The following is a 24595-nucleotide window of genomic DNA, read 5'->3' as shown; positions in this document are numbered from 1 at the left end:
TGTGATGGGCACGTGGTTAGGGGCTGGCTCTCTGTCCTGGGGTCCCGTCCTGGGGCCGGAGGTGTGGTCCTCCGCCCAGGAATGTTGGACCCTCACAAAGTCCTGCTCGTGTTGTCTTGTTTCATCCTCTCGATGAAGTAGGCTTATCCCCATGACCCGCCTGTATCTTGACCGGTCAGAGATGGGGTGGGTTATGGAGTCAGAGCTACAGTTGTTCTATGGATGTTGAAAACACCCCACGTGTAAATACCGTGGGTTCATCTGAAGGATCATAACAAAGGGGTCTTTTGTGTTCTCGGGCTGGGAGAATGAAATGTCTCTAAACGTGACAAAACGGTGACGAAGTGTCCAAAAGTTTGGTGTCCAAAGCCTCAGAAGAGGCTGGGTAACAAGTGCACAGAGCTATCACAGACCCCTGGGCTGGGTGGAGGGTGGGCGTTCCCCCTAGATAGCCGAGGATGGCTGACAGCATCTCTCCCGTGGGAAGAAGGACAGCGCGGCCATCGCTTCCCTCACTCTGGAGTAATTCTGACAGATGACACCAACACACTCAGTTGCTTCTGAGAACGGTGAAGTCCACACCTGCCTGTCCGGTGTGACAGACAAGTGAGGCCGTATGGGATGCACTTCGGCCAGAGCATCTGGGTCGCCAGAGCCTAAAGAGCCATTTCTGCCATCTCTGCGTCCAGAGCTGTGTGTGTTCCTCTGATCTTCTGGGGCTGTTCGTGGACGCACGCCAGCTCCCGCGCTGGCCTGGCAGGCCCACTCGGCCTTCGGCCGCTGTCGGGTCCCTCCCAGGCTTGTCTCAGACCTGGCTTTGCTAAGCCTCCGTTGTCATGTTTTCCTTGGTCATGTGGTCAGGGCCTGTTTTTACCTGCTCAGCTCTCCGTGGCTCTTACTTCTCCCACTGACATGTCTTGGAAACTAGACTTATCCCCAGAGCGGTGGTGGCGGTGCCAGGGATGCCCACGGGGACGGGGTGTCCGAGGGCTCACCCCCTGCTGAGGTCACACTGGGTGATGTGTTTCAGGTGGGAGGGAAAGGGGACTCATCCTGGAGATGTTCTGCCTGGGACCTTGAGGGCTGCACTCAGACAGCGTTGCCAAGGGACCTCCCCTGCCCCTTGGGGGCTGGGAGCTGGGAGTGTAGCCCCTGCTGTGCATGTGGTGCTGTGGGGTGGAAGGTCAACAGAGCTCCTGGCGTGGATGTGACTTGTGAACGTCCGGATTGTGCAGGAAAGGCATTTTACATTGGGGATGCTTGTGGAGCTCGTGTACGCGCAGTGGGTCAGCATTTGGGGCGACTGCATTTTCAGGCTGGATTCACTGCACGTGGTCACCTTCCTGGGGCGTGTCCCTTGGACTGGCTTTGTCCCTGGGCGGCCCTCTGATGCCTGGGCTCCCCCCTCCTCTCCACGCTGGCAGCCCGTCTCGGCTTGGGAGCACTTCCCTCACAAGCTCAAGGGGCTGTGGCATTCAGAGAGATGCTCTCCACGGGGCCCTGTGCTCACCCTTGGCATCACGGGAAGGGTTGTGGGGGAAGGTTAGGGCATCGTGTGACGGCCCGCGACACCAGGAGCACCAATGCGGAGAGACTGCCTGGTCCCCACGGGACAGCGCCTCCTCCTTGTGCTCTGCTCTCTCCCTCCCTCACCTTCGGTGACTCCTGACATCACGGTCACCCAAGCCCGGCTCGCCCCTGCCCGGAAGATGGGCAGCACTTCAGCATCTCTGCGTTACCCCTGCCTATGTATTGGTTACTGTAACGGTGACATCAACAAGTAAATGCATATACTCATGTATTCGTTGGACAAAACTCAATCTGGAAAAATGGAGTTGCTGTCAGTTCCTTTTCTAGGGAGTAAATCAAAATGGAGTTTGAAAAAGCCTTAGCGTAAGCTTACTACATGCAGTCCCCTGGAAGGCAGACCAGCGGAAGGGCGTGTGTGGTTTCTGCATCTCCCCCTGAGCTGACTCGCGCCTCCATCCCCATGCCTTCTTTACTGTGTACTTCTTGGGAATGTCTTCTAAGCAAGTCTCTGCATGCTTTCAGGAACCATTCCAATGTTGCATGCTTATTTTTTCCTTACATTCAGAAAACTCAGGACACATTAATGCAAAACTTGCTTTTAGGTATCATTAACATTGGAAGTCCTAAAATGTAAAATTCTGAAAACAAGCACAGAATATTTAATGTTCCCAAGATCTGCTGTCTTTTCTCGCGTGCACTGCATTTTAAAGGGACCTACGGTGGCTGGGCTGGTTTCACCGTACAGAACTGGTGTTGTCAGCAGACCGTTCACGTTGGGGGTGGGTGGTGCTGGTGTTAAACAGGGTTTCCCAACAGGAAGAGACGATTAGTGATTGCATTTCATCTCGAATCTTATTTGCTAATGGTGCATTATTTTTCTTTGATTTTTCTGAACATTCTTTCTATTGTCCTATCTAAAAAACAAATGAAAACCCAAGTGATCTTTGATCCTTAGACCCCAGTGTGCCTTTATTTCACAGCTGTGCTTTCCGGAGCCGTGTCTGTGCTCCTATTTTTGTCTTCTCATCCCACTCCAGGAAGCTGCCTTGAGAAGGACTCCATCTGCTTTTATTTATTTCTTCTTTAATTTTATTTTTTTTCGATCTTTGGGCTGCACCGCGTGGCACGTGGAATCGTTAGTTCCCCGACCAGGGCTCGAACCCACGTCCCTGCATTGGCAGCGCGGAGTCTTAACCACTGGACCACCAGGGAAGTCCCCTCCATGTGCGTTTTATTGTCACATCGCAGGGCTGTGCTTTTCTACCCGTTCTTGCCACCATATTTTGCCACGCTGGCCACCTGCCCTCCCTTGGGTTGGGTGACGTCATTCATCTCTGCATCAGCCCACATCTTTCCTCGCCCCATCTTCCGTTCTAATACCAACATCCTGACTGCTGTTCACAGTTTTCCCTTCTCATTCTACACATTCCTCCGTGAGGGCCTTAGTCACGTACTTGGCATTTATTACGGCCTAGGGCTGTTGCTTCTTCAGTCTGTAAGGCTGGAAATCTCGAAGGTCTAGAACCCTCTCTCCATGTGCCTACTAGATGAGGCCACTTGGATGTCCAGCAGCAACTCAGATTCAACTTGTCCAGAACCTGGTCCTTTTCTCTGCTATTAAACACCCTTCTGTCCCCAGTTTCCTCTCCTTGGATGGCATCACATGGTGCCTTGGATGAGCGTGTCACGAAGATGCTGGGTGCTGTGTTTGACTCTCCTTTAGCCCCCACCCTCCTCTCCACTTCATCACCTGCCACTGTGTTCAGCCTGCCCCCAGGTTTGCTTTTGTTCAAGGCCTCTTCTCTCAAACTTGCCGCTGTAGCAGGAGGTCAGTCCTTTACCGTTTCTTGCCTGGAGTGTTGCAGTAGCTAACTGTCCAGTATTGAGCCTCCCATCTCCACTGTCCTACATGGTGCCATCACGGCGGCTGTCTCTGGCCTTTTGATCTGATCGTATCCCTTCCCTGTCAGCATCTTCCAGTTTTCTACCTCTTTCTGTCTCATCCATCATGTTCAGGATGAAATCCAGCTGCCCGTCTGGTCTTTTATTCTGCTTCTCCTCTCCCCACCCTCCTGAATTGTGTGTGTGTGGCTCTGTGAATATGTCATCTGCTCCCGTCTACTTGACTTTGTGAATAGGGTTCCTTTTCCTGGATGGCCCACCCTTTGTGGGAAATTCTGATTCCTCTTCCCAGCAGGTGAATGTATTACCTCCCTAACTTCCACCTCCAAGGTCAATACCTGCTCCCCGCCGCCCCTCCCTCATTAGCCCAGGGGTCTGGGAGACCAGAGCGGGGCTGGGGCTCTTCACCAGTATCTGTATCACATCGTAAGGGCAAGTACCCTGTCCTGAGCATCTCACCTGTGCCAGGCCCAGGCTTTCATGCCTCACCTTGCAGGAGTACATTGTGTCTCAAACCTGTGAGTAGCTAGTGCCACTGTGCCCATGTTAGAGATGAGGAAACCGAGGCTCAGAGAGGTAACTAGCTCTGCCCGAGCTAAACCTTGCAAGGAAGCCGACAGAATTTAAACCCAGACAGCCTCACTCCAGAGCCTGCGCTCTCAGCCCCCTGCAGAGTGTCTGAGCCCAGCAGAAAGTTGTTCCTGAGTGGGTAAACATTAAGTGGGGAATTTAGTAAAAAGCTGTGAGCCGGCCAAGCACAGGAAACTTTGGGAGCGGGAAGGGACCATGCTCTGGTCTTCCTAGGAAATAATAAGAAGAGCTGCAATGCAAATCATTTTTGTTGTAACAAGTATTTCTTCTAAAGTTGCAAATCAGTAAATTTACAGTTCAGCACAGAAAGTTAGTTAAAACCCCAGCATGCTAGTTTGCATTTGTATCTATGCATATACTATCGGATATATGTGAATATGTATTTACATGTTTGTTTGTGAATTATCGTTGTATATTTGCATGGTGACACACACACATACGCGTGCACACGTGAGTGAATTATTTTATAAGAAAACAAGTGATTTCCTCCCAGTCAAGTCGTCTGACCCCCTTCAGGTGTCAGTTTCACATTGCAGAGTATGCAAATGTAACATGCAGTGTCACAAGCTAGGAAAACAAGCTTCTAGCAAACAGAGTTGCATCCTGGTGGGTCTCCTGCTGACTGGCAACCCGGTGTCCCCTGCAGACTGCAGAGAGATCCTGCTTCCCATGATGACGGATCAGCTCAAGTACCATCTGGAGAGACAGGAAGATCTGGAGGCCTGCTGCCAGCTGCTCAGCAACATCCTGGAGGTTCTGTACAGGAAGGATGTGGTGAGTAATGGCGAGGCTGCCTCTGTGGACCCTGTGGCAAGTGTGGACCTGTCATCCCCGGGGGCCCCGGCCTCCCAGGACCAAGTCATGTTTGATTCAGTTAACAAAGTATGGCCTCAGTTTTAAGGGTTACCCTTTCCTCTTCTCTCTCTAGAGTTGCATCCTCAAATTACTTTTTATTTATGTGTAAAGCATGATTATATTACCACGTGTGCTTTTCAGCACTGAAGATACTCTTTTCTGTTTGTTTCCTGTGACTTCTCAGCTGAGTGACTCCCAAGACTTAGATTTGATATTTAAGGTCAAAGGCTTTGATATTAAAAATGGGAAATAAACAACGGGAGGCTAATTGCCTACTTTCTTTCAACTATTATTTTATATTTAATAAATAGATAATATTTAATATTATTATTTTATACATGTACATAGTTGTTGGTTGTTTTAAGAGCGTCTGAGAGTTTTGAGAAGAGCAGTTCTCTGTGCCTTTCCTGGGTTCCTCCCCCTACAGGCAGCTTTTTTCTGTGCTTTCTTGGCTGTTTTTTCTTTTTTTTAAATGGTATTTCCTTTTGCATTTCCCAATTGTATACTTATTCCACTGACCTTCTGTCTTAATCAAAAGCTGGTGCAAGCACGTATGCAAACATGTGACCCTATGCTTCCCCAACCCCGTTGTACCACCACATTCATTCGGGCACACGTGTGCACACACATGTAAAGTCATTGGTTCTCCAGATGTGTCTGGACAGGTGTACAGGGCCATGTCTGTCTCTGCCTCTAGCAGTGTGTCTGCCTCTAGCAGTGGCCAGATGGGCCAGGATTTTAAGTCGGCGGGACCTGCTTTTAGCTCTCCCCCACGTGACCTCCTGCCACCTCCCCAGTCCACACACACGCACATGCACACACACACACGTGCGCACGTGCACACGCCTGTCCTGCCCACTTCCTTGCTGCACCTGCTCATTCTCTCAGAGCCTGGGTGTTGCCCTTGAAGAAAGAGGTAAGGTAAAGTAATTCATTGGGATGGCGGCTGCATCCGCTCTTCTCGGGCTTTGCCTTTGAAAGGTGTTGGAAGCCTTAACCCAAAGGCCAGCCTCCAGGGGTCCCATGCCAGGCCTTTTCCTTTTCTTATCAGATGAAAGGTTGGGAGTAAAGAGGTTGTGTGGCCAAGCCTCACAGAGGAGGTAGTGCCTGCCTGGCCTGTGCAGAAGCATCTAGAAAGCCCATTTAAACACATTCAAAGTTCATGAAGAAGAATCGGCAGTCCCATCACACACAAAATAAAGGAGCAGATTCTTACTGATAGAAGGTTCTCTGGCACTCTGAATTTTAAGTAGTGTGTGTGCTGAAGTGATATTTAAGCGTCCGATTCCATGTGATTGTTCCCGCATTACTGGGATCTGACATGCAGAGCCATCGGTGGTGGTTATCTGTCAGCCTTCCATTTACAAATGGCCAAGTGTCTTTAGAAAACTCATTGGTGAGCTAATCAGGGATCATAAACACTATATTGTTTAAACAGAGTTGCTTTTATTTTTTAAGGTTTGCTTCAGTTAAATTACTATGATTGTATAACACATTATCATTAATGGACTATAATTAATAAAACGCCTTGAGGTTTCTTTGTGAAGGCTTTTGCCTCTGACAAGGGCCATTTTTCATCTCGTTAAGGGGTTATAACTGATTTACTCTTTACAGGATAAATGGATTCAGTGACAGCGGGGGGTGGGGGGGTGGGGTGGGGGACACCGGCATGTTAATGACTGTCTTAGGTGGTGGTTTATTTACAACTGGTGTGTCCTCCTGCAGGGACCAACTCAGAGGCATGTCCAGATCATCATGGAGAAGCTTCTCCGGACAGTGAACCGCACCGTCATTTCCATGGGGCGGGATTCCGAACTCATCGTAAGTGCTCGGTGACACACGCTTGTGGGTTTTCATTGTGGCTGAGAGAACATCTTTCCCGGGAAAGTCATTCACTCTCAAGCCTGAAAATCCATGTGGTTCTTTTCCACCTGCCTTTTGAAACTAACCATGTTGTACAAGAATACAGCCAGCACTTGGGATGCATTTGTTTACAGTCTAGTGGGTTAGAGGTACTCATTTCCACGATTCTATAAGTAAGTGGCAAAGTTGAGAGTAACAAACCGACATTTGCTTCTAGTTTTCTCACTGCTTACTTCTAGCAAAAGATGTATATGTTCTTCTAAGTCCTCCTTCTTCTGGCAGTTTCTTTCTACGTATTTACATTTAAGATGCCATTAATAAAATTTTATGAAGGGCCTTAGAAAGGAATTGAGGCACTCCGACTTCACTATTTCATGTCTCCTCTAAAGTATTGTAGATGTCCGTCTTGTTCAGATGGTCGAGATAAGGAATGGTATCTGTTCTCTTTCTCAGAGTTTTAACACTAATTTAGCAAGATTATTGCTAAAGCAAGACTGGAGCATTTTCATGTTATGGTGATTTTTTTTCCAGAGTTTGCCACTCTCCTCCTCACCATCCTTATTCTCAAATATGGTTTCGTGGGCAAAAGATGCACTTGTAGGTCCCATTTGATTTCTTTCATTTCTAGTACATGTTACCGTATAACTGAGTTTGGTGGATCGCATTTCAAAAAAATAGCTTTCCGAATCACAGAACAGAAAATCCAGTTGGAGTCTTCGCTGGCAGTCAGGCTAGGCACATCGGGCTTCCTTGGGTGATTTCAGTTCTACCTGCGTAGCCTGGGAGTGGATCAAGTACGGTGACCCGTCGCTCTCCGTCAGACAGCAAAGCAAGACCGGAGCACTGGGCTTGTGTTGGTCTCTGTGGCTGCATCACGGTAAAGGATGCGGCCTGTGGTTTGGGGTGACTCACCGGAGAATAACTGCTGCCTTTGTGTGTTTCCACCCAGTAAAATCGTCTGGTTTATGTCTCAGAGTTTCAGCACATGTTATGTGCAGATTTTCCTTTTTAAGGTATATCTTTTTTAGGTTTGGATTATAACGTGTATAAATCAGGGAATAAAATATTTCCTTGTAAATTGGTGTTACTTGCAGTGGACTTTTCCATTATTCTGTAACCTCATTTGCCTCTTCATGCTCTTCATCGTAACGACTCTTTTCTGTAATCTGGAAATGCTTTTGTATACGTGGGTGGAGGCTGAGCCCCATGGAGGAAGAATTGGGGTGATGCCAGGGGCACCCCCGGGGTCCGGTGTTCCTGTCTTCTTGGGGTTGTGCCCTGGGTACCCCTGGGACACTCTCTCGTTGTGGAACTCAAGAGGGCTTTGAGTAGAAAGAATGAATGTGGCTTAAAGTTGAGCCAGGTTCGGTGTCATTCGGCTAAGACCCCCGTTGGAACAGGCTGGAGCGGAGGGGCTGAGGTGACGTTCTGGCTGTCATGGAGTCACAGTGAACGTATTGGGTACTCACAGTGGGCAGGTGGAGGAGGTGGCCGACGTGGAGGCCAGCGAACTGATGCGATGCTTCTGTCTCTGGTTAGGGGTGGGCTCTCTTGGGTTATAAGCCCACACTGGCCAGCAGTTGAACTGGGGAGAGGAGGGCAGGGAGGAAGCCCATAACCGTTTGGATGGGACCTGAGCCTGGGGCAAGATTGTAGGACGTGCTCGCAGCTCAATCAGAGGATCTAGAATGGGGCATGGGGACTTCTCTCAGACCGTGTGGTCCCGGATGCCTTTGGGAAATTTCTCATATCTCAGACATAGTGATAATAGTGGCCAAAGTAACAGCTGCTCGTCACCGAGCACTTGTGGACGTGCTGGGCACCGTACAATGAAGGGAGGATCCTCACTTAACCGTCCCCTTCATCGTGCACAGGCCCCTGCGGAAATGCCTTGCAGAGAGGTGGGAAACGGTCCCAGAGCCACGGCGAGCGTGGCGGCGCTTGTGGGGAGCCCGGGCTTGGCGCCAGAGCTGGCTTTCCTCGGAGTCTCTTCTGTAAGGCTGAGACTCATGATGACGCTGATCTCAGTGGTGGTCCGGGAGGTCCAGAGGAGGACACAGAATGCCTCCTCGTTCTGCGTCGTAGTTAGTGAGGCAGCCACCCAGGAAAATAAGCACCTTTTGCTCTTTGCCACCTTCGGTCATTTTCGTGGACCAAACGTCAGGATGTCCTGGAGGAAGACGGGCCAGACCACGGATCGGTTGCCCCTTTCCTGAAGGGCTTGGAGGAAGCCATGTGTCCTAAGGAACCCTTAGGGGCGCCTGGGAAGAGCCCTTGCACCTTTACCAAGGGGGCGTGAAGTGAGGACCCAGGCTCAGTCTTGCCTAGCCGTGGCCCTGCTCCTACTGCATAGGTGGCGGGGGCCACGGGGCACTAGAGCAAGCTGCCTACATCCAGGCACATCACCCCACCACCCTGTCCTTCTCCAGCAGAAGTCTCCAGAAGCAGGAATGGGATTGAGGTCCTAAGCGAACTCCTCCCAATGCCAGGATCTCTAATGTGTATACAAGGAGCCCAGAAATTCCTTCCTAAAATGAACTAGGCCGTCAGGGAAGGAATCTCAACAAAAGACAAACAAAAAAAGCAACTGAATATACTATAATTATCTAATGAGTGATAACAGCATTAAGATGTTTTCAGGAAGGACGTTCTCCGTTTCCAGTTGGAGATGTTCAGAGACGCTTTCAGTCGTCGAGGCCCCACGAGTCCCCGTTGTGGCGTCCACAGAGCAGTGGGACTGAAATGTCGCCCTGCTTGGTGAGCTCAGCCTTGCTCTCCCCACGGGCTCCCATGCAGATTCATGCATTGGCTTCTTAACGTCACCGTTGTGGCTCCGTGAACTTAGATGAGAGGAAGATCTGGGGAAAAAAATACCCCTGACAAGGTGGCCAAAAAACTTCATCAGGGTCCCTTTTAGAGTGGAAAAAAGCAGAAAATGGTTTATAGGCCTGTTTGGGCTTAGCTGTAACATTCCGTTAGACCACAGAGATTCCAGTCCTTATGTGTGGGCTCCTCTTTCTTGCATCAGTGGAATGGGAATGGTGTAACTGTGAATCCGCTCACAAACTCTAAATAATCGCTGAAAGTGGACTTTAACAATTTAAGTGATTAAAAAGGTTTTGAATAGCTGTGCTTCACTTAATGATTTATTTCATGATATTGTCAACAGTAATAGAAGCGTGACCTCTCTTTCCATCAAAAAAAACAAGTTATTCGTTGGGGACCAGGTGTGGCCTGACAGTTTCCCCATCTGTTTATATATGGAATTGAGAAGTGGGGAGCTTCGCACGCCATTGGCTAAGCTGTGATGTACTGTATAAGCGTCTTCTTTTGACTGTATCTATGGTACCTTACAAACACCATGCAGTTGGTCATATATCATTTGTTTTAGTTCCTTTTATACTTTTCCACTTTATATTTGAAATGGGCCCTTGGAATGCCTCTCAGGCAGAGGATAAAAATATGCCATGATCCTAAGTATTACAGTTTTTTTTAACAAATAAAACTCCATTTGGCAAAAGTGAAGGACTGTAGATTGTGTGGACGCCTACAGCAGGCCCTAACACAGGAGCCTTGCAGTAACCTTGCCACAGAATTAAGACGCCATTTTATCTTTATTCCAGGATCGTCTACTGCTGTAGAATAATTGAGTGAGGTGCTGAGCTTTACATTGTCTGATTTCAGATTTTATTTTTCTCTTCTTCTCTGAAAAGATTTCTAGGCCATCAGCGTCGGGTACCTTCTTGGTCATTGTGTACGGCTCTGAGCAGGGGGCCATGGTGGCTTAGGTGCTCTTGTCTGGTGGGCAGGTGACATGGTTACCCCCTCCCTTGACCCCCCCCCTGCCCCCTAACACACACATGCCTGTGTCTTTGCTGGAGTAAGTGCTGTAAACAAAGCTGGGTTGAGAGCAGACAGGATGAGTAGTACAGGTGACCCTTCCTTCTCTTGTGATATTAGCCTCTGCTGCCTCTTTCAAATAATCAGATTTACATTCTGTTAATGGGTCCTTTAAAAATGTAATTGAGTGAGAAGTACTTGTAAAGATTTTCCTGTGGCCTGGATACACACCAGAAGACTGAAAATTACTAATTCACGAAAATGAAAATGTGGCCTTCTTCAAAAGAAAGGCTCCCTTGGAAAATCCCCTGAAGTAGGCTTAGGAAAGGGAAACATTCTTCCTGCATTCTCCACTTGTTCTTGTGACCACCAGACCTCCTGATTCCGTAGACTTAAGTGATGGAAGTTCTTTTGTTTCTACTCTGAACACCAGCTGTAGGGGACGTAGATGGGTGTGGTGTGTTTCATCGTGACAGCGGCACCATTGGCGGGGAAGAGATGCTGCTAGTGAAAGTCCACTGTTTTCTTTGAGCCTCTGCGTGATTTATAATGACCTGACCTACTTCTTCATTTAAAAGATACTGTAAAAGACTCCCTTTTACCAAGACTCATCACCAGATATTTACACAGAGATGTTATTTCCCGGGCTTCCCTGGTGGCGCAGTGGTTGAGAGTCCGCCTGCCGATGGGGGGGACGCAGGTTCGTGCCCCGGTCCGGGAGGATCCCACGTGCCGCGGAGCGGCTGGGCCCATGAGCCGCGGCCGCTGAGCCTGCGCGTCCAGAGCCTGTGCTCCGCGACGGGAGAGGCCACGGCAGTGAGAGGCCCGCGTAGCGCAAAAAAAAAAAAAAAAAAGATGTTATTTCCCCATGCATGAACATTCGTTTTGCGATATTTATTCTAACGGACTTTACGTATGAATGTGCTTTTAACAAAATGCTATTCTTAATCTTGCCTTGCAGAAGAAAGCAATGCATTATAAAAGTTTCAAGTGGACGGTATCTGGTTTTTCTCTACGAGTGTTGCAAAAAGTGTCTCTAATTTGTATGTTTGTTAATAAACCTGCTTTAGAAAACATCTGACTTCCAGAAAATCATCCTATCACAGGTACACATGTGAGTTGTGATGACTTTATGAATTCATTTCCATATAGTATCGGTATAGCAATGTTTCCTGCCTTCCACATGTTTCTGTGGCCGTAGTATTTTTTCAAGGTTGGTCACTGACTATGGATTTACTGCAGAGGAAATGAAAACCATATCATTACCTGGGTAAAATATGAATATGCAATTCTTGCATATTCATCCCAAACCATATCTTAAATTAATTATTGGGCTCCTTCAAAGGCATTATGCTGCTTGCATGTGACCTTCTCATCTGCCAAAACGTGTGCTGTGCATCATGGCACAATGAGTTATCCCTAGTTCACAAAACAGGGCATTATTTCTGAATCATACGGTTCTTCTCTTCCGGTAAATAAGTTGGTTGCACACTTATCCCATGCCAAATGTGTCAGTGGTAGAGCTTTTCTAGATGAAAGGAGATATACCAGTGTTGAGGCAGCTGCTGTTATCTTTAGGTGACACTGCACCAGTGACTCTGTCTTCCTTACTAGTCACGTCAAATTTTATTAGCTGATAAAAATGCTCCCAAAGAATCATTCCAGCCGTGGTGGGCTTTGTAAACGTGTTGTGCCCTCACAGACAGGGTGGAATGGAGGAGTTCATGGCCCGTTTCTTGTATTTTGTCCTTGCTGTCTTCAATAAGGAGCACAAAGCCAGCACTTGAATTTAATGGTGTGTCTTCTGAGTCGGAGTTGAGGATTGTGTGTCTGCCTTGCCTGCGATGGTCCCCAAGGAGGATGGCTCTGCAAGGCGTGCTCGTTGCTGCTGTTTGAGATCGGAGTCGGCCTGGGGTGGGTCCATGAATGATGGTGTCATCTCTGCTACACCTCAGGTCTCCATGGCAGTGGACACCTTGGCAACCTCACAGGATGCGGGAAACTTCTGCCAACTTCATGTGCCCTTTCCAGGATAGCAAGGTTTCCCCACACCTTGATTTTCTCCCCAGTTTTACTCTGCTTGGGGAGAGAGTCTGAGATCGAAGGACCAGATGCAGAGGCCTGGGACCTCTCCATGGAGGCTAGTCGCACACTTTCAGAACGACTGGTGGGCACCTGGGTGACAGAATGCCCTTCGTTGGATCCAGTTAGCGACAAGAGAGGACCTCTGAGGCCGCGCCAGTATTCGGCTCACAGGGGACTGTAGAGTGTGCCTTGGAGTTTTTCCCCCAGGGCTCCGGGCATTGGCTCTTCCTCTCTATCCTGTACCTGAGCTGCACTCACCCACGTCTTTCCCCAGAGGAACTCGTGAGGTAGTAGGAGCCGTCCATCTCGGCCCCATCCTTCGCTCCCGCACCTTGCGAGTGGACTCTGCTATTGCAGAGCCCAGGGAAGGGGGCGGTGGCCTCTCCCCTCCTAAGTTTCTAGGGGGCCCTCTCCCTTGGGAGAGGAGGTGGGCTTGGGCTGGTCTCCGTGGGAGAGGCAGGGTGCTCAGTCCCACTGGGGCGCTGGTCCCCCACCCCGGGGAGGGAAGAAGAAAGGAAGGAGGTGGCCGACGCCCTGGGGCTGCAGACCTGCTTGATGGATGATCTAGAGAGAACCTGTCTCCGGGGTGGCCATGGCAGGATTTGCCCTGGAAGCACCGATGAGTTTAGTTGTCCCCGGAGGTTCTTCAAAAATTAGACCTCAGCCAGACCCTGCTGCCAGGTGCCCTTTGCCCTTAAAAGCCATCCTGTCCTCCTGGCAGCTGATGCCCGTGCTAGGGTGCGTGGTCTGGTCAACTGAGTCTGAGCTGGATTTCAGCCCCGCCCCCTCCCCAGCCGGACCAGGCCAGCGCCCCACGCGCCCCTTCTCCTCTCCCAAAGACCCGATGGAGTTCTCTTCAGCCCGAGCATCTGTCCTTTATTATTATTTCCTCAGATTACTTCTTTTTTCCCAAATTATTGAAACCGCGACATAAGATGAATAGCCACACAAAACATGACCTTTGATTTTTTTTTATTTAAAAATTAATAAAGAACTTAGTGACAAGTATAATAATTTAATCTCTATACGTAATGCCATGTGTACATCTACATATGAGGGAACACGGTACTTTTTACCTTGGTTTTGTATCAAAGATTTTACTTAAACCTTTCTAAGAGGAGAGTCATCATCTGTTAGGACACATTGCAGTTAAACGATGAAATGAGTTTGAAAATATATATTTTTTCTATTCTGAAGACAGTTTCATTTTTAAATAGGAATTTGTTTATCTTCAGTTTCCTTTTTGATTCTGAAAATACTAACTTTTTTTTTTTTTTGTGTATACTGCTTTCAAACAGTGATGTTACTTTGTTTACTAGATGTCCTGTTGTTTAGATGGAATTATGGTACTAAGCAGAGAGCTGCTAACACCCTTATTTCAATTCACTGAGATAGTCGGGATTCTGAAAACACAAGGAGAGATAGCTTGTTGCAAACATTTTTTATAACTTTAGTTAAAAACAGTAGAAAATACATGAAACACATTTTTTTAAATTTTATCTCTACGTGAAACAATTGCACTTCCTTCATGGTACAGGATCAACTTAGCCTTCCTCTTGCACAACAATATTTCTCAATTCTGTTAACTGATATTCAAGGATTTGTATCCTCATGTGTCGTGTCCACAAAAGATGCGTGGTTTTCTTTTAATTAAAGCACACATCTGTGATATAGCTTGAGTAACCCCCAAAGAATGCTTACATGAGATACTCCTGTCACTTTTTTTCAAGTCCACTAAGGTCTTCCTAGAATCAAAACACTTAGAACGAAAATAGATTTGCTATTGAGTCAGGAGGAAGATGCGTGGCAAGAAATAGCTCCAATCTGAGAAACGCAGGTAGATCCTTTCACTAAGGCCGACCACCTTACTGACATCTGCTCAATGAGGTGTGCGTGTGAGCACGAGATGAGATAAGAAACGGTTGGACAGAGACCAGAAGACTCGGTTTCCCTGTACATTCACAGACGACTCAAAATTAAAGTTGAACCAAAGAAAGTCTAAATCCCTAGATTTAGTCTAGATCCCTACTTCCTACTGTGAAAAGCCAAAACTTGAGAGACAAGAGTCCTTAATAGACTCTAGGGGCTTTTGATTTCTATAAAAAGATACTTGCAAAGGTGCAAAGGAATGAGTGAAAAAATAAAGGAACTAAGATTTATATTGCAAGGTGTAATCAAAAGAGAACTCGAAGTGTCATGATTTCTTTAAAAAAGACCTAAAAACATTTGATTCACAGCTTTCCCCTAGGTATGTCATTTAGTACAACTCACTAATAGGTTGAATGTAGGTGACGTTAGTTGGTTTGGTGTGGTAGCAGCTAAACTAAGCGCGCGGTTTCTCTTTGAGATGGTCAGATCCTCTACAGTTGTTACAAAGCATAACGAACTGTATAAAATGTCTGGCTGAGCTTTCGTGATGAACGGTGTCTCAGAGATTGATCCACAGAAACACTTGCCTGCGGCAGAGAACGCCTGTGATTTCTTGGTGACTGTATTATCCGCTGTGTATCTCTACGTGTGTTTTCAAATTCTTGCCAGGATTTATCATTTGGCCTTTGGGTACCAAAAGATTAAAAATGAGATCTATGGAAGCTTAGTGTCCGATAGCTCTGACCCTGTCAAGTTGCAGTGATTAAAGGCATGTCCTGACTTTGGGGGACTCCTGGCTGCTGGGCATTTGGAGGATGAGCAGTTAGCATGTCACCGGTCTGGAGTTGAAGCAAACGCTGAATTTGAGGTGTCAGTGTGACGCTGAGATGTCACTTGGCTTAGCGCTACAGCACATGAGGCAAATACACATTATAGTCACATTTTAGAGATTATTCATGGTCTCCGACCACTTGAAAAAAATTGTGCTTTCTCCGGAATTTGAGGTGCTGAAAATTGCACTCGCCCCCCGCCTATTTGCAAAATTAAACATAAAAATGAAGTCCTTTGCAAATGTAAGGGCTACTTTTTCTTCTCAGTATTAAAAAAAATAATAAAGGCTTGAAAATAATTATGAGTTTTAGCTGTGTTACAGAGTGACAGCCTGCCGTTCTGCAGGTCGATAATGTAATCCTTGCTGATCTGGGGTGCGGGCATAGAAGTTTTCCTTAATCGTCTTTGACTATGTTAAGTTCCGTTTCCGGTTTTACATCCCACATCCACGAACTGCAAAGAACAGCTGGCAAGGTGTGACATGTACTACTTCGCTTCTGTGAGTTGATCTGTTGCAAAGGCCTTTTTGGTGAGCAGGGTGAGAGCTGATGGCGTCCGAGTCAGCCACCGTTCACTCCGTCCTGTTCATTTTGGAAAAGGATTTACTTTGAACTCCAGTGGGTTTTAAAGACGGCCTTTAGACTCCAAACACCATGAGTTTTAAAGGAACCAGAGTTTCCATCGTCCGTGCTTTTTAGATTCAGTTTTGGGTTTTTGCTTGGGAGTTGAGTAAGTCTCCTGAGAGTAAGGCGAGTGTGCGACCTGAGTTTCCTCGAAAGGATGGAGTTTCCTCAGAACTGGCTGGAGTTTGTCTTCTTGCTGCTTAAAATCTAGCTCCACACTAGAAAGAAAAGAGAGGGAAGAATTTAGAGCTTGGTCTTTCCTATATAAAGAGCTCCCTTAGAGACAGCAGAATGTGGTGCCATCCCAGGAGGGTAATTAATGATCATTCAGATGACGTTTCTAATGCCGTTTGACGGTTCAGTATTAAGCAGTCGGCTATAATGTGTTTTAGTGCGCGGTCACTGGGAACTGTCTCATAAAGTTTCGTTTTCTTTGAAAAATAACTTATTTGCATTCATTGCCAACTTTTGAAGTTTTATTAATGTACACAGTTGGTGTGAAAGCATAGACTGTGTTTGTTGAAGTGAGAAATGTGACATGTGAGTAACCCTTTTGCTTGTCCATAGACTGCACACATGTGCTTCATGGGACAGAGAGGTAACCAAAGATAGGGGCGTTCAGGGGTCATCTTAGTGTACGTACACCAGGTATTTGGAAGCTCTGTGCAACTTTTCACAGGGTCAGAGAAAACCATTTATCTCACCTGAAACAGTTGTAAAATGAAGTGACCTTGGTTTCTGGTCTCCTTTGCAAAATCTCATCTGCCTGAAAAACTGGTAAGAGCCCAAATATCCGACATTGGGGAAAAGAGTGTGTTTCATCAAGTCAACGCCATTGAGTATCACTCAGTTGCTCGCAAAGATAGTTTTCCAGCCACAAAGGTAGATAGTGTTCGGTGAAGATAACAAAACTGTAATTACGTGGCTGAAGCCATCATGTGCCAACATGTAGCCATGGGGAAGGATATGTACCAGTAGTGATAGGGTTTGTGTTAGAACGACAGGGTTAAAGCTGGTTTTCTTAAGTGTATCTTGTGTCGTATGAAGTTTCTCCTGAGAATGCTGCAGTTGGCCTAGGGTCCTCCCATCCGTCCATGGCTTTGGAAAGGACCACCGTTGACCCCCCTAACTTTGGATAGGAACCCCCTGCTGCAGTGTCAGTCTTCTGTGATCAGCCCAGGGGCAATGGGCCTCGCCTCCCTTTTGGTTCCCTTGCCTGTACCCCTAGAATTTGAACCTGGGTGCTGCATCACGCCAGGCCTCCGGAGACGTCCACTTGGTGCTTCTTCCATTTCTACGCTGGATGCCAGTCGAAGCGTCGGTAGATTTCACTAAAGGCTCAGCAGTGATGATAATGCGTGAGCTCAGAACATTTTCATATCCAGCGAAACCGTAAACCATTTACAAACATGATATCCTATTGATTTAGAGAACCATTAATCCTAGCTACATTTTGACATTTTGAAAAGACAAAAACAGCAAAGCTGTATTATCCGGAGTTCTAAAAACAAGTTCAAGACCCACCTAATGGACCGTTTTATGCTTTAAATCCACTGTTCCATTTTTGTTATCATCAAAGACTGTATTAGTGAAAAAATTAAAAATATTGTCAGAGAAGTTTATGGCTAGTTCTCCCCCTGTTCCCCAAACAAAAATGATTCCCCCCCCCCTCATTTCAAAGGGCCTCTTTGAGTTATGCTGCAGTTGATAGGAAGTCGAATAAAACCCCTTGAGCTCATGACTTGCTAATCTAGAACCGGGGATAATGTAGTCATGATTCCTCTTGGGGACAGTTGTGAAAAGTGCAAATCTCGGGACGTGCTGCCTTTGTGAAACGCGAGCCTCAGTTACTGTTTCAGTGGGAAGAACAGGGATTTCCATCCTGGCTTTTTCATCTGATGCTGCGGAGCCGGGAGGGGGGGTGAGTGGGAGCTCAGATAAATCCCTTTAACCTCTTCAAGGTTCGGTTTCCTTCACTTGAAGGGGTATCATAATTACTGTCCTGGTATCGTACTGAAAAGTGGTAAGGAGCCTCCCCACTCCCTCTCTCCTGAAAGAAAGAGTTTCCTAAACTGTAAGATGCAGTTCAGATACTATTTCCTCCTTATCATTTGTTGATCACTGATTGTGTAATGGGGACAAGAGCTAACAATGATTAAGAAATACCTATTGAAGAATTCTTCAACTTGGGCGTTTAACAAAGAAAACAAGAACCTTGCCATTGAGAGTCTGTGAGATAGTATAGCATCCAATATGGTGTTTTAGGTACAGAAGAGTAATTTTGTCAAGGTGCTTGGTTAGTATTGAAAGCATGCTCTCCAGATCATAACCATCTCAATAGGCCCGGATAGGTTTTGTGTTATTAGATCAGAGGGTGGGGGCTAGCGTTTCCTGGGCTAACAGTACAATGCTGGGTACCTGTAATGATTGAATTCCCATTAAGCTCCTACATTGGGAATCCCATTATTAACCAGTTTATCACACGCAGAGCCACCGCTGTGATCACAGAGTAATCTAATCCGAGTTCCTGTTAACAAAATGACTCGACTTCATCTGTCAGTTGATTCCTGTCTGCACTCCCCCACGGCTGAGAAGCTGCCACCGGGAGCTGGTTTCTTCGTGGAGGGTGGAGGGAATGTGAGTGGCCGTGAGTGCCCGCTGGGAGATGCCTGCAATGGGGTGACCTTGAGCCCTGCACCTCCCTCCCGGTCTGTAACCCCAAGTTGCAGTGCACCTGCTTGTCGGGTGATGTCCGGGTACCAGGGAGTGCTGTGTCCTGCTCTCAGGTAGGAATAACGTGGCTCTGTCCAGTGCTTTCCACTGGGGGACTTTTCTCCTTTAGGGAGGAGAAAGGGAGTCACCGGGCTCAATCTGAAGCAGACAGCTGGCTGGAGAGGGCAGTGTCCGGAGGTTAATAGTCTGGCCGACTCTAGCTGACACAGAGCAAAGGTCCCTTCAGTCTTAGCAGCCAAATGGCCAGAATAAAGCAGCACCTGCTGCCCTGGTCCGCAAAGAGGACTTGGACAGAAGCCAGCGGTGGACAGTCTAGGGCACTTGGACTCTGTGCCCAGAGCCCCTCCCTGTTTAACACAGCGAGCTGTCCAGATAGGGCCTGGGAGTGGGGGAAGGGGGGTGGGTGCTGCCTCGTGGAGAAGCGATGGCCCTCGATTTGGGCTTCCGCACTGATCGGAGGGACACGGGGGCGTGTTGGCGGGGGTTGGCTGCAGCTGCCCGGCAGACGGTGCATGTGGGCACCGTCACCGTCTTTAGGGCTGTCGCTTTCTCCCCTGTCTGGAGCACGTGTCCTGGCCACTCCTTGCCCCTCTGTCCCCAGGCCCACATGACCTCCTTACTCTCTAGCACCTTCTGAAAGCTCCCCCACTCCGCTCCTTTCTTCCTTCTTGGCACTCACTACAGATGATGGCATTTGTCTCCGTATCATTTTGCCTCCGTCCCCCGAATGCAGCTGCGGCGGCGGGGTGACTATTGTCCCGTCTCTGCACCCAGCACCTACAGCACGGCCTGAATCGCGACAGTTGCCTACGTAATACTTACAGAATTAACGCATGAGCCGTAAAAGACAAGTCCTGGCTTTCGTCCCCGTTGCCCTGGGCTGCTCTGTCTTGGTCGGCGATGTTGGCTGTGCCCCCTTGCTCTTCCCCCACAGCGAGCCCCCTCCTCACTGCTGGTAAACAGGGCTTCTCCCCCAGGCAGCGCTGTTGGACCCACTCCCGGTGGAATCTGGCCCGGCTCCCTTCTCTCAGAACTTAATCGAAGAAGATGCTGAAACTTTTGTCATAAAACACACACCAGGATCTGTTTGGAGCCTGCCACCCCCCCACCCCCCCCACCCCCCCCCCACCCCCCCCCCCGCCGTGTCTCCTCCTGTGTGTGTATTCCAAGTCTGGCCTCTAGACCTTGTCCTCATCTCTTAGGACTTGGCTGGGGCTTGGCACAGCTTCCTGCAATGTGCAGGGTCTCGAGGTCCGGCCGCACACGGGGCTGGAGGCTGCTGGTGGTACCGCCTGCCTCCTGCAGGCCAGATCTGGTGTTTGTAGTGCACCGTCGAGGGGACACACGCATCATGCGGGAACACTTGCACCTCTGAGGATAAGCAGCCTGGAAAAAGTCCTGACTCTAGAGAGTCCGAGCCTGAGTGTGAGGGGACTGGAGCCAGGCCAGCCTCTGCTAAGCTGGCTGTTCTCCCCTTCAGTGCCTGAGGTACAGCGCAGACTGCAGACTGCGCTGGGTGATCCAGAACGGCCCCAGGGCTGCTGGGGCTGTTTACAAGATATAAATCCCCGGGAGCTATCACTATTTACGTTTTATATCTCTCCTTCCCCTGCCTGCGTCCATCCAACAAAACGCTTGTGTTGAGAGCTCTGTGGTAACTGAAGCCCTGCTGCCAGGCGTCCCACCGAAAGCCATTGGCCACATCTACATCGCTCACGGTGATGAAGGATTAAAGCCACGGGCTGCAGACTGCAGTTTTTGGTTAGTCTTTTTCTCTTGAAAATAGAAGTTCTATGTGTAGGGACTTTGCTCACAGAATTATTACTCTGTACATTTCCAAAGAAATAAAAATCTGCTCTGAACTTCAGGCTGCTCTGTCAGCTGGCACCAGCTTTATTTGCTTCCCGGCGTCTCTGCTGGGCTTTGTAGTAACACTTCTCCCCACGACGTCGTGCGATTTTGCAGAGGAGCGTGGTCCCCGCGTCTCCAGCGGATGCTCTGCTTGTCTGCTGCTCCTATAAATACGCGGGCCCTGCCACAGTTTCCCTAGCAAGCTCTCGCCAGCTCCTTGAGTTAATTGAAGGGGAAACGGATTTAGAACGTTCCTTTCTCCAGTCCCCTGGGCGTAGCAGTGAAGAGTTAAAAGCAGGTGAGTTCGGCTCCCAGGCACTTGTGTGTTTTCTGGCCTGGAAGAAATGCCGAAATCTCTGCTTTCTCCAACCCTGACAGTGTTGGCGGGGACTCGGTGGGCTGCAGAGCGGAGGCCTCCGTTTCTAAGTTTCTTTGAATCAGATCGCAGGGTCCCCGGTGCTCGGTGTGGCTCTGCCACCGTGGATCCATCATCCCACCTCCAGGGACCTGAGCTTCCGGGGCTGAGAGATGACAGTGAGGTGCACGCCCACCGCCAGGGGGCTCCATGGAGCCACCACGCCTGCAGGGAAACTCAGGCAACTGCAGGGCAGCCAGCTCTCCGGGGCGTGCCATGGCTCTCACAGTGTCCTCAAAACGCAGGGCTTTATGTCCGGCTGGCTTCACATCAGCGCCTGGGATGACACAGTGTTGTTCAGAAGAAGCTGAAAGTCAGGCTCCAAGTAACAGGCTGGGTTGTGTCTCCCTTGCAAGCCTGGTGAACCAGGCACACGTCTTTTTCTTTCCTTCTCAGCCTCGGTTTACATATGTGGTCCGGGCTGTGCCTTTAAGCATTGGGAGAACCAGGACCCAAAATAGCCACCATACTCCCCCGGACGCATCTCCGTGTGACTACTGAGGGGCCCCAACCGTCCGGCATGTCCAGAATCAGATCGTTTCCCCAGCCTGCTGCCCTGCCTTCCCAAACTCAGCTGCCATGCCGGGCACCTTGGCATCTAGCTGGACTCGCCCTTCCCGCCTGCTTCCATCAGCTGGGTACCACGCAGCCGCCCTCAGCAATCTCCAGCGCCTTCCTCTGCCCCCAGAGAACTTAGGCAGTTTTCACTCTGGCCACGGAAACGGCCATCCGGTGCTTCCTCTCTCCATCTCTCTCCTGCCCTAGCATGTTTTCCAAGTACCAGAGTCCCCTTAGGAAAACCTGAAACTCCTTGACACATTTCCACTCATCCTTTAAACCGAGGGCACTTGTTGCTTCTTCCTTCCGTGGATTTTCTAGACTGACCGCATGTACCCGCCCCTCCGTCCTGTCCAGACTCCTCTGGTCCACACTGCTCAGGGTCTCTGCACATTTTTTTTCAGAGCACTTCTGGCCCATGTTGGATCAGAGCTACTTTTTCTCAGGTCTGTGAAACGCATCGAGGGATAGACATGTTGAATTCAACTGCATCTGTGATGCCTTTAATACAGTGACGGACTCAGCACGTGACCTCGTTGTTTACTGAACTGAAATAAACGGATGAACTGAACCCGAATCCCCTCACTTCCAGCCTCAGCAGAATGCTGTTGCTCTGGTTTCTCATTATAACTTATTCATCAAAATGAACACATGTACACCAGATGTGTCCGTATGTTATATACCTATGGAGCTTGTTCCAGTAGTTTCCAATATTAATAACTTGAACATAGAAATGATTCATCGTAACTCTGAATCCTTCTCCCGTCACTCTTTCACACAGTAGGTGCATAATCAAAGTTTACAGAGTCGCTGTAAGATTTAAAATACCAGAAATAGATGCGTATTCAGTAATACTAATACCTGAACTATAAGATCTGTCCCCTTTTCGTGATGGCCTATGGCAAGGAAATTACGGTTATGGTTATAAAAAGTAAAACATTAGCCAGTTAGCCTAGCTGTAAATTATATTCCAAAGTACCCAAAGTTATAGACACAGTGACCTTTCTGAATACGTCGTGGTATGTAGCCTGACCATGCAGGAGGACAGTCCTTCCTTTTATGCTTGACTGAAGCTCCATCCTTGGTGTCTTTCTCACCTGTGACTCCTCTGGAATACAGAGAGAGGTCTGGCACCCGGGCTTCATCTCAGTGCCCAAATCTGAGGGCTGGCCAGATGCACAGGGATCAGGGAACTGCGTCTGAGCCTCCTATAGTTTTGCGCCACAGAGAGGTCGAGGCAGAAAGACTCAGGTGCTGTTTGTAACCTCCAACCATAATAATTTATCGAGTAAGAAAGGGACCAGATCACTAACAGGGGTGTCACGTGTGTATTAAGCATATCTGATGTCCCACTTCTAGCCAGCCGTCAAGATCACACACTATATTTAGAAGGGATGGATAATTATTAAATGTGGACTGCCAATTCACTGCTGTCCCTGGCCTCAACAAAGAGCACACAATTATTCTTTTTAATCTTTGACCAGGAAGTACACTGTAACTGCAGTTAAAGGAGAAAACACGGGACTCTCCAAAACTGTTTGTCGCGGGTCCTTCGGGTGCCAGGGCTGCTACACCCAGCCAGGTGACCTGAGTCGGGTCGGCTGAGATCTTGGCCATGACCTTGTCTTCTGTTCTCATCTTGAGGATGGACAATCTGTTGCCCAGAGAGGAATGACTTGGGGTCACCGTGCTTGAGCTAAAGTGCAGAGCCATCCGGCCCCTCTGAGCCACCAGCGCAGAACGCTGAGTTGCTGACGCTCTCAGGAGCTTCCCCTGTTCTGACGTGAGTAGAGAGAGAGGGGATGTGGGACAGTGACAGTTCTCAGTGCGTATGCCAGAAAACCATTAGCTTCTTGTGCATGTCTTTTTTTTTTTTTTTTTCTTTTTTGCGGTACGCGGGCCTCTCACTGTTGTGGCCTCTCCCGCTGCGGAGCACAGGCTCCGGACGCGCAGGCTCAGCGGCCACGGCTCACGGGCCCAGCCGCTCCGCGGCATGTGGGATCTTCCCGGACCGGGGCTCGAACCCGCGTCCCCCGCGTCGGCAGGCGGACTCTCAACCGCTGCGCCACCGGGGAAGCCCCCTTTTTTGTTGTTGTTGTTGTTGTTGTGCGTGTCTTATGGTGTCACTGGTGACCTGTCTAAACCCCCGGGTTCCCTACCACCCCTCCAGGGATGTGTTGTCTGTGGGATCAGTTCCTTCAAGGCGGCTGATGGGGGAGAAGAGTCAGCTGAGTGACTGCAGCAAACCCTAGGTGGTTTCTTTTGTCATTGAGTCCCCAGGGAATTTTACATGCTAACTTAGGGCACTCAGGTAAGGACTGGATGCTGTATCTAGCTCGTAGAGAAATCTACATGGTTGTCTAAAAGTGAATTACGCCGATTTGCTCAGGACACTGACTGACAGTGTAACTCCTTCACACTGTTTTGGACATAGGTTTTACTACCTCATTCATTTTGACTTTTGAGGGTCTTAAGAGGAGGGCTATCAGTATGATTCACCTTTCTCTGCTAAATAATTTTTAACTAATTGCTTTACAAAGAATATGTTGAGATGAGTAATCAGTTTTCACTTTTACAGCTGTAATCAGTTACACATAGAACTTTTGATCCTAAAGGTTAGTAAAAGGTCACTGAAGATGACTAAAACCTGATTCTTACATATTGGGGAAAAAGAAAGTATATTTTTATAATTCTAATGGAATAGACAAAACTTGGATTATTGGTTTGGGGAATTTTCAAGGAGAATTTTGAGGTCTGTTAAGTCATTTTTTTTTTCTAACGTCTAATTTACTTTATTAAAACATACTTCCTTACGTAAGAATAACATCACCTAAAGTATTATCCAAGGAAATCCTTTCTGTCTTCTTCCTCCCGCCTCATCAGTCACTGTAAATACTGGGAACAGAGCACGAAGTATTAGACAAAAGCTAATTTCCTCCACATCAGTTCATGCTGGTAAAGAACTTAATATGCTCAAGTGGTGATGATCGAAAGCAGGCCTGCAAAGGCCACTTCCACTAAGATAATCACTAAATGACAAAGGCAGCAA

General features: G+C 48.3%; 2 protein-coding genes across 4 annotated transcripts in view; one reads left to right on the top strand and one right to left on the bottom strand.

Annotated features, from left to right (window-relative positions):
* DOCK1 (dedicator of cytokinesis 1) overlaps nucleotides 1-24595 on the top strand; it is a 504544-nt gene that overhangs the window by 182213 nt on the left and 297736 nt on the right. For both annotated transcript variants that reach the window (XM_067024326.1, XM_059053852.2), the window contains exons 26-27: nucleotides 4670-4797; nucleotides 6604-6699. In XM_067024326.1, coding sequence (XP_066880427.1) covers nucleotides 4670-4797; nucleotides 6604-6699 — 224 coding nt within the window. The remainder of the gene's footprint in view (nucleotides 1-4669; nucleotides 4798-6603; nucleotides 6700-24595) is intronic.
* Nucleotides 15935-24595, bottom strand: part of INSYN2A (inhibitory synaptic factor 2A) — a 57240-nt gene continuing 48579 nt past the window's right edge. For both annotated transcript variants that reach the window (XM_067024327.1, XM_059053857.2), the window contains exon 4: nucleotides 15935-16207. In XM_067024327.1, coding sequence (XP_066880428.1) covers nucleotides 16027-16207 — 181 coding nt within the window. In that variant the 3' untranslated portion in view covers nucleotides 15935-16026. The remainder of the gene's footprint in view (nucleotides 16208-24595) is intronic.

The sequence above is a fragment of the Kogia breviceps genome, chromosome 2 (assembly GCF_026419965.1).
Source record: "Kogia breviceps isolate mKogBre1 chromosome 2, mKogBre1 haplotype 1, whole genome shotgun sequence".
NCBI lineage: Eukaryota > Metazoa > Chordata > Mammalia > Artiodactyla > Physeteridae > Kogia > Kogia breviceps.
The sequence above is the reverse complement of the archived record's forward strand: the minus strand, read 5'-3'. Positions and strand labels throughout refer to the sequence as shown.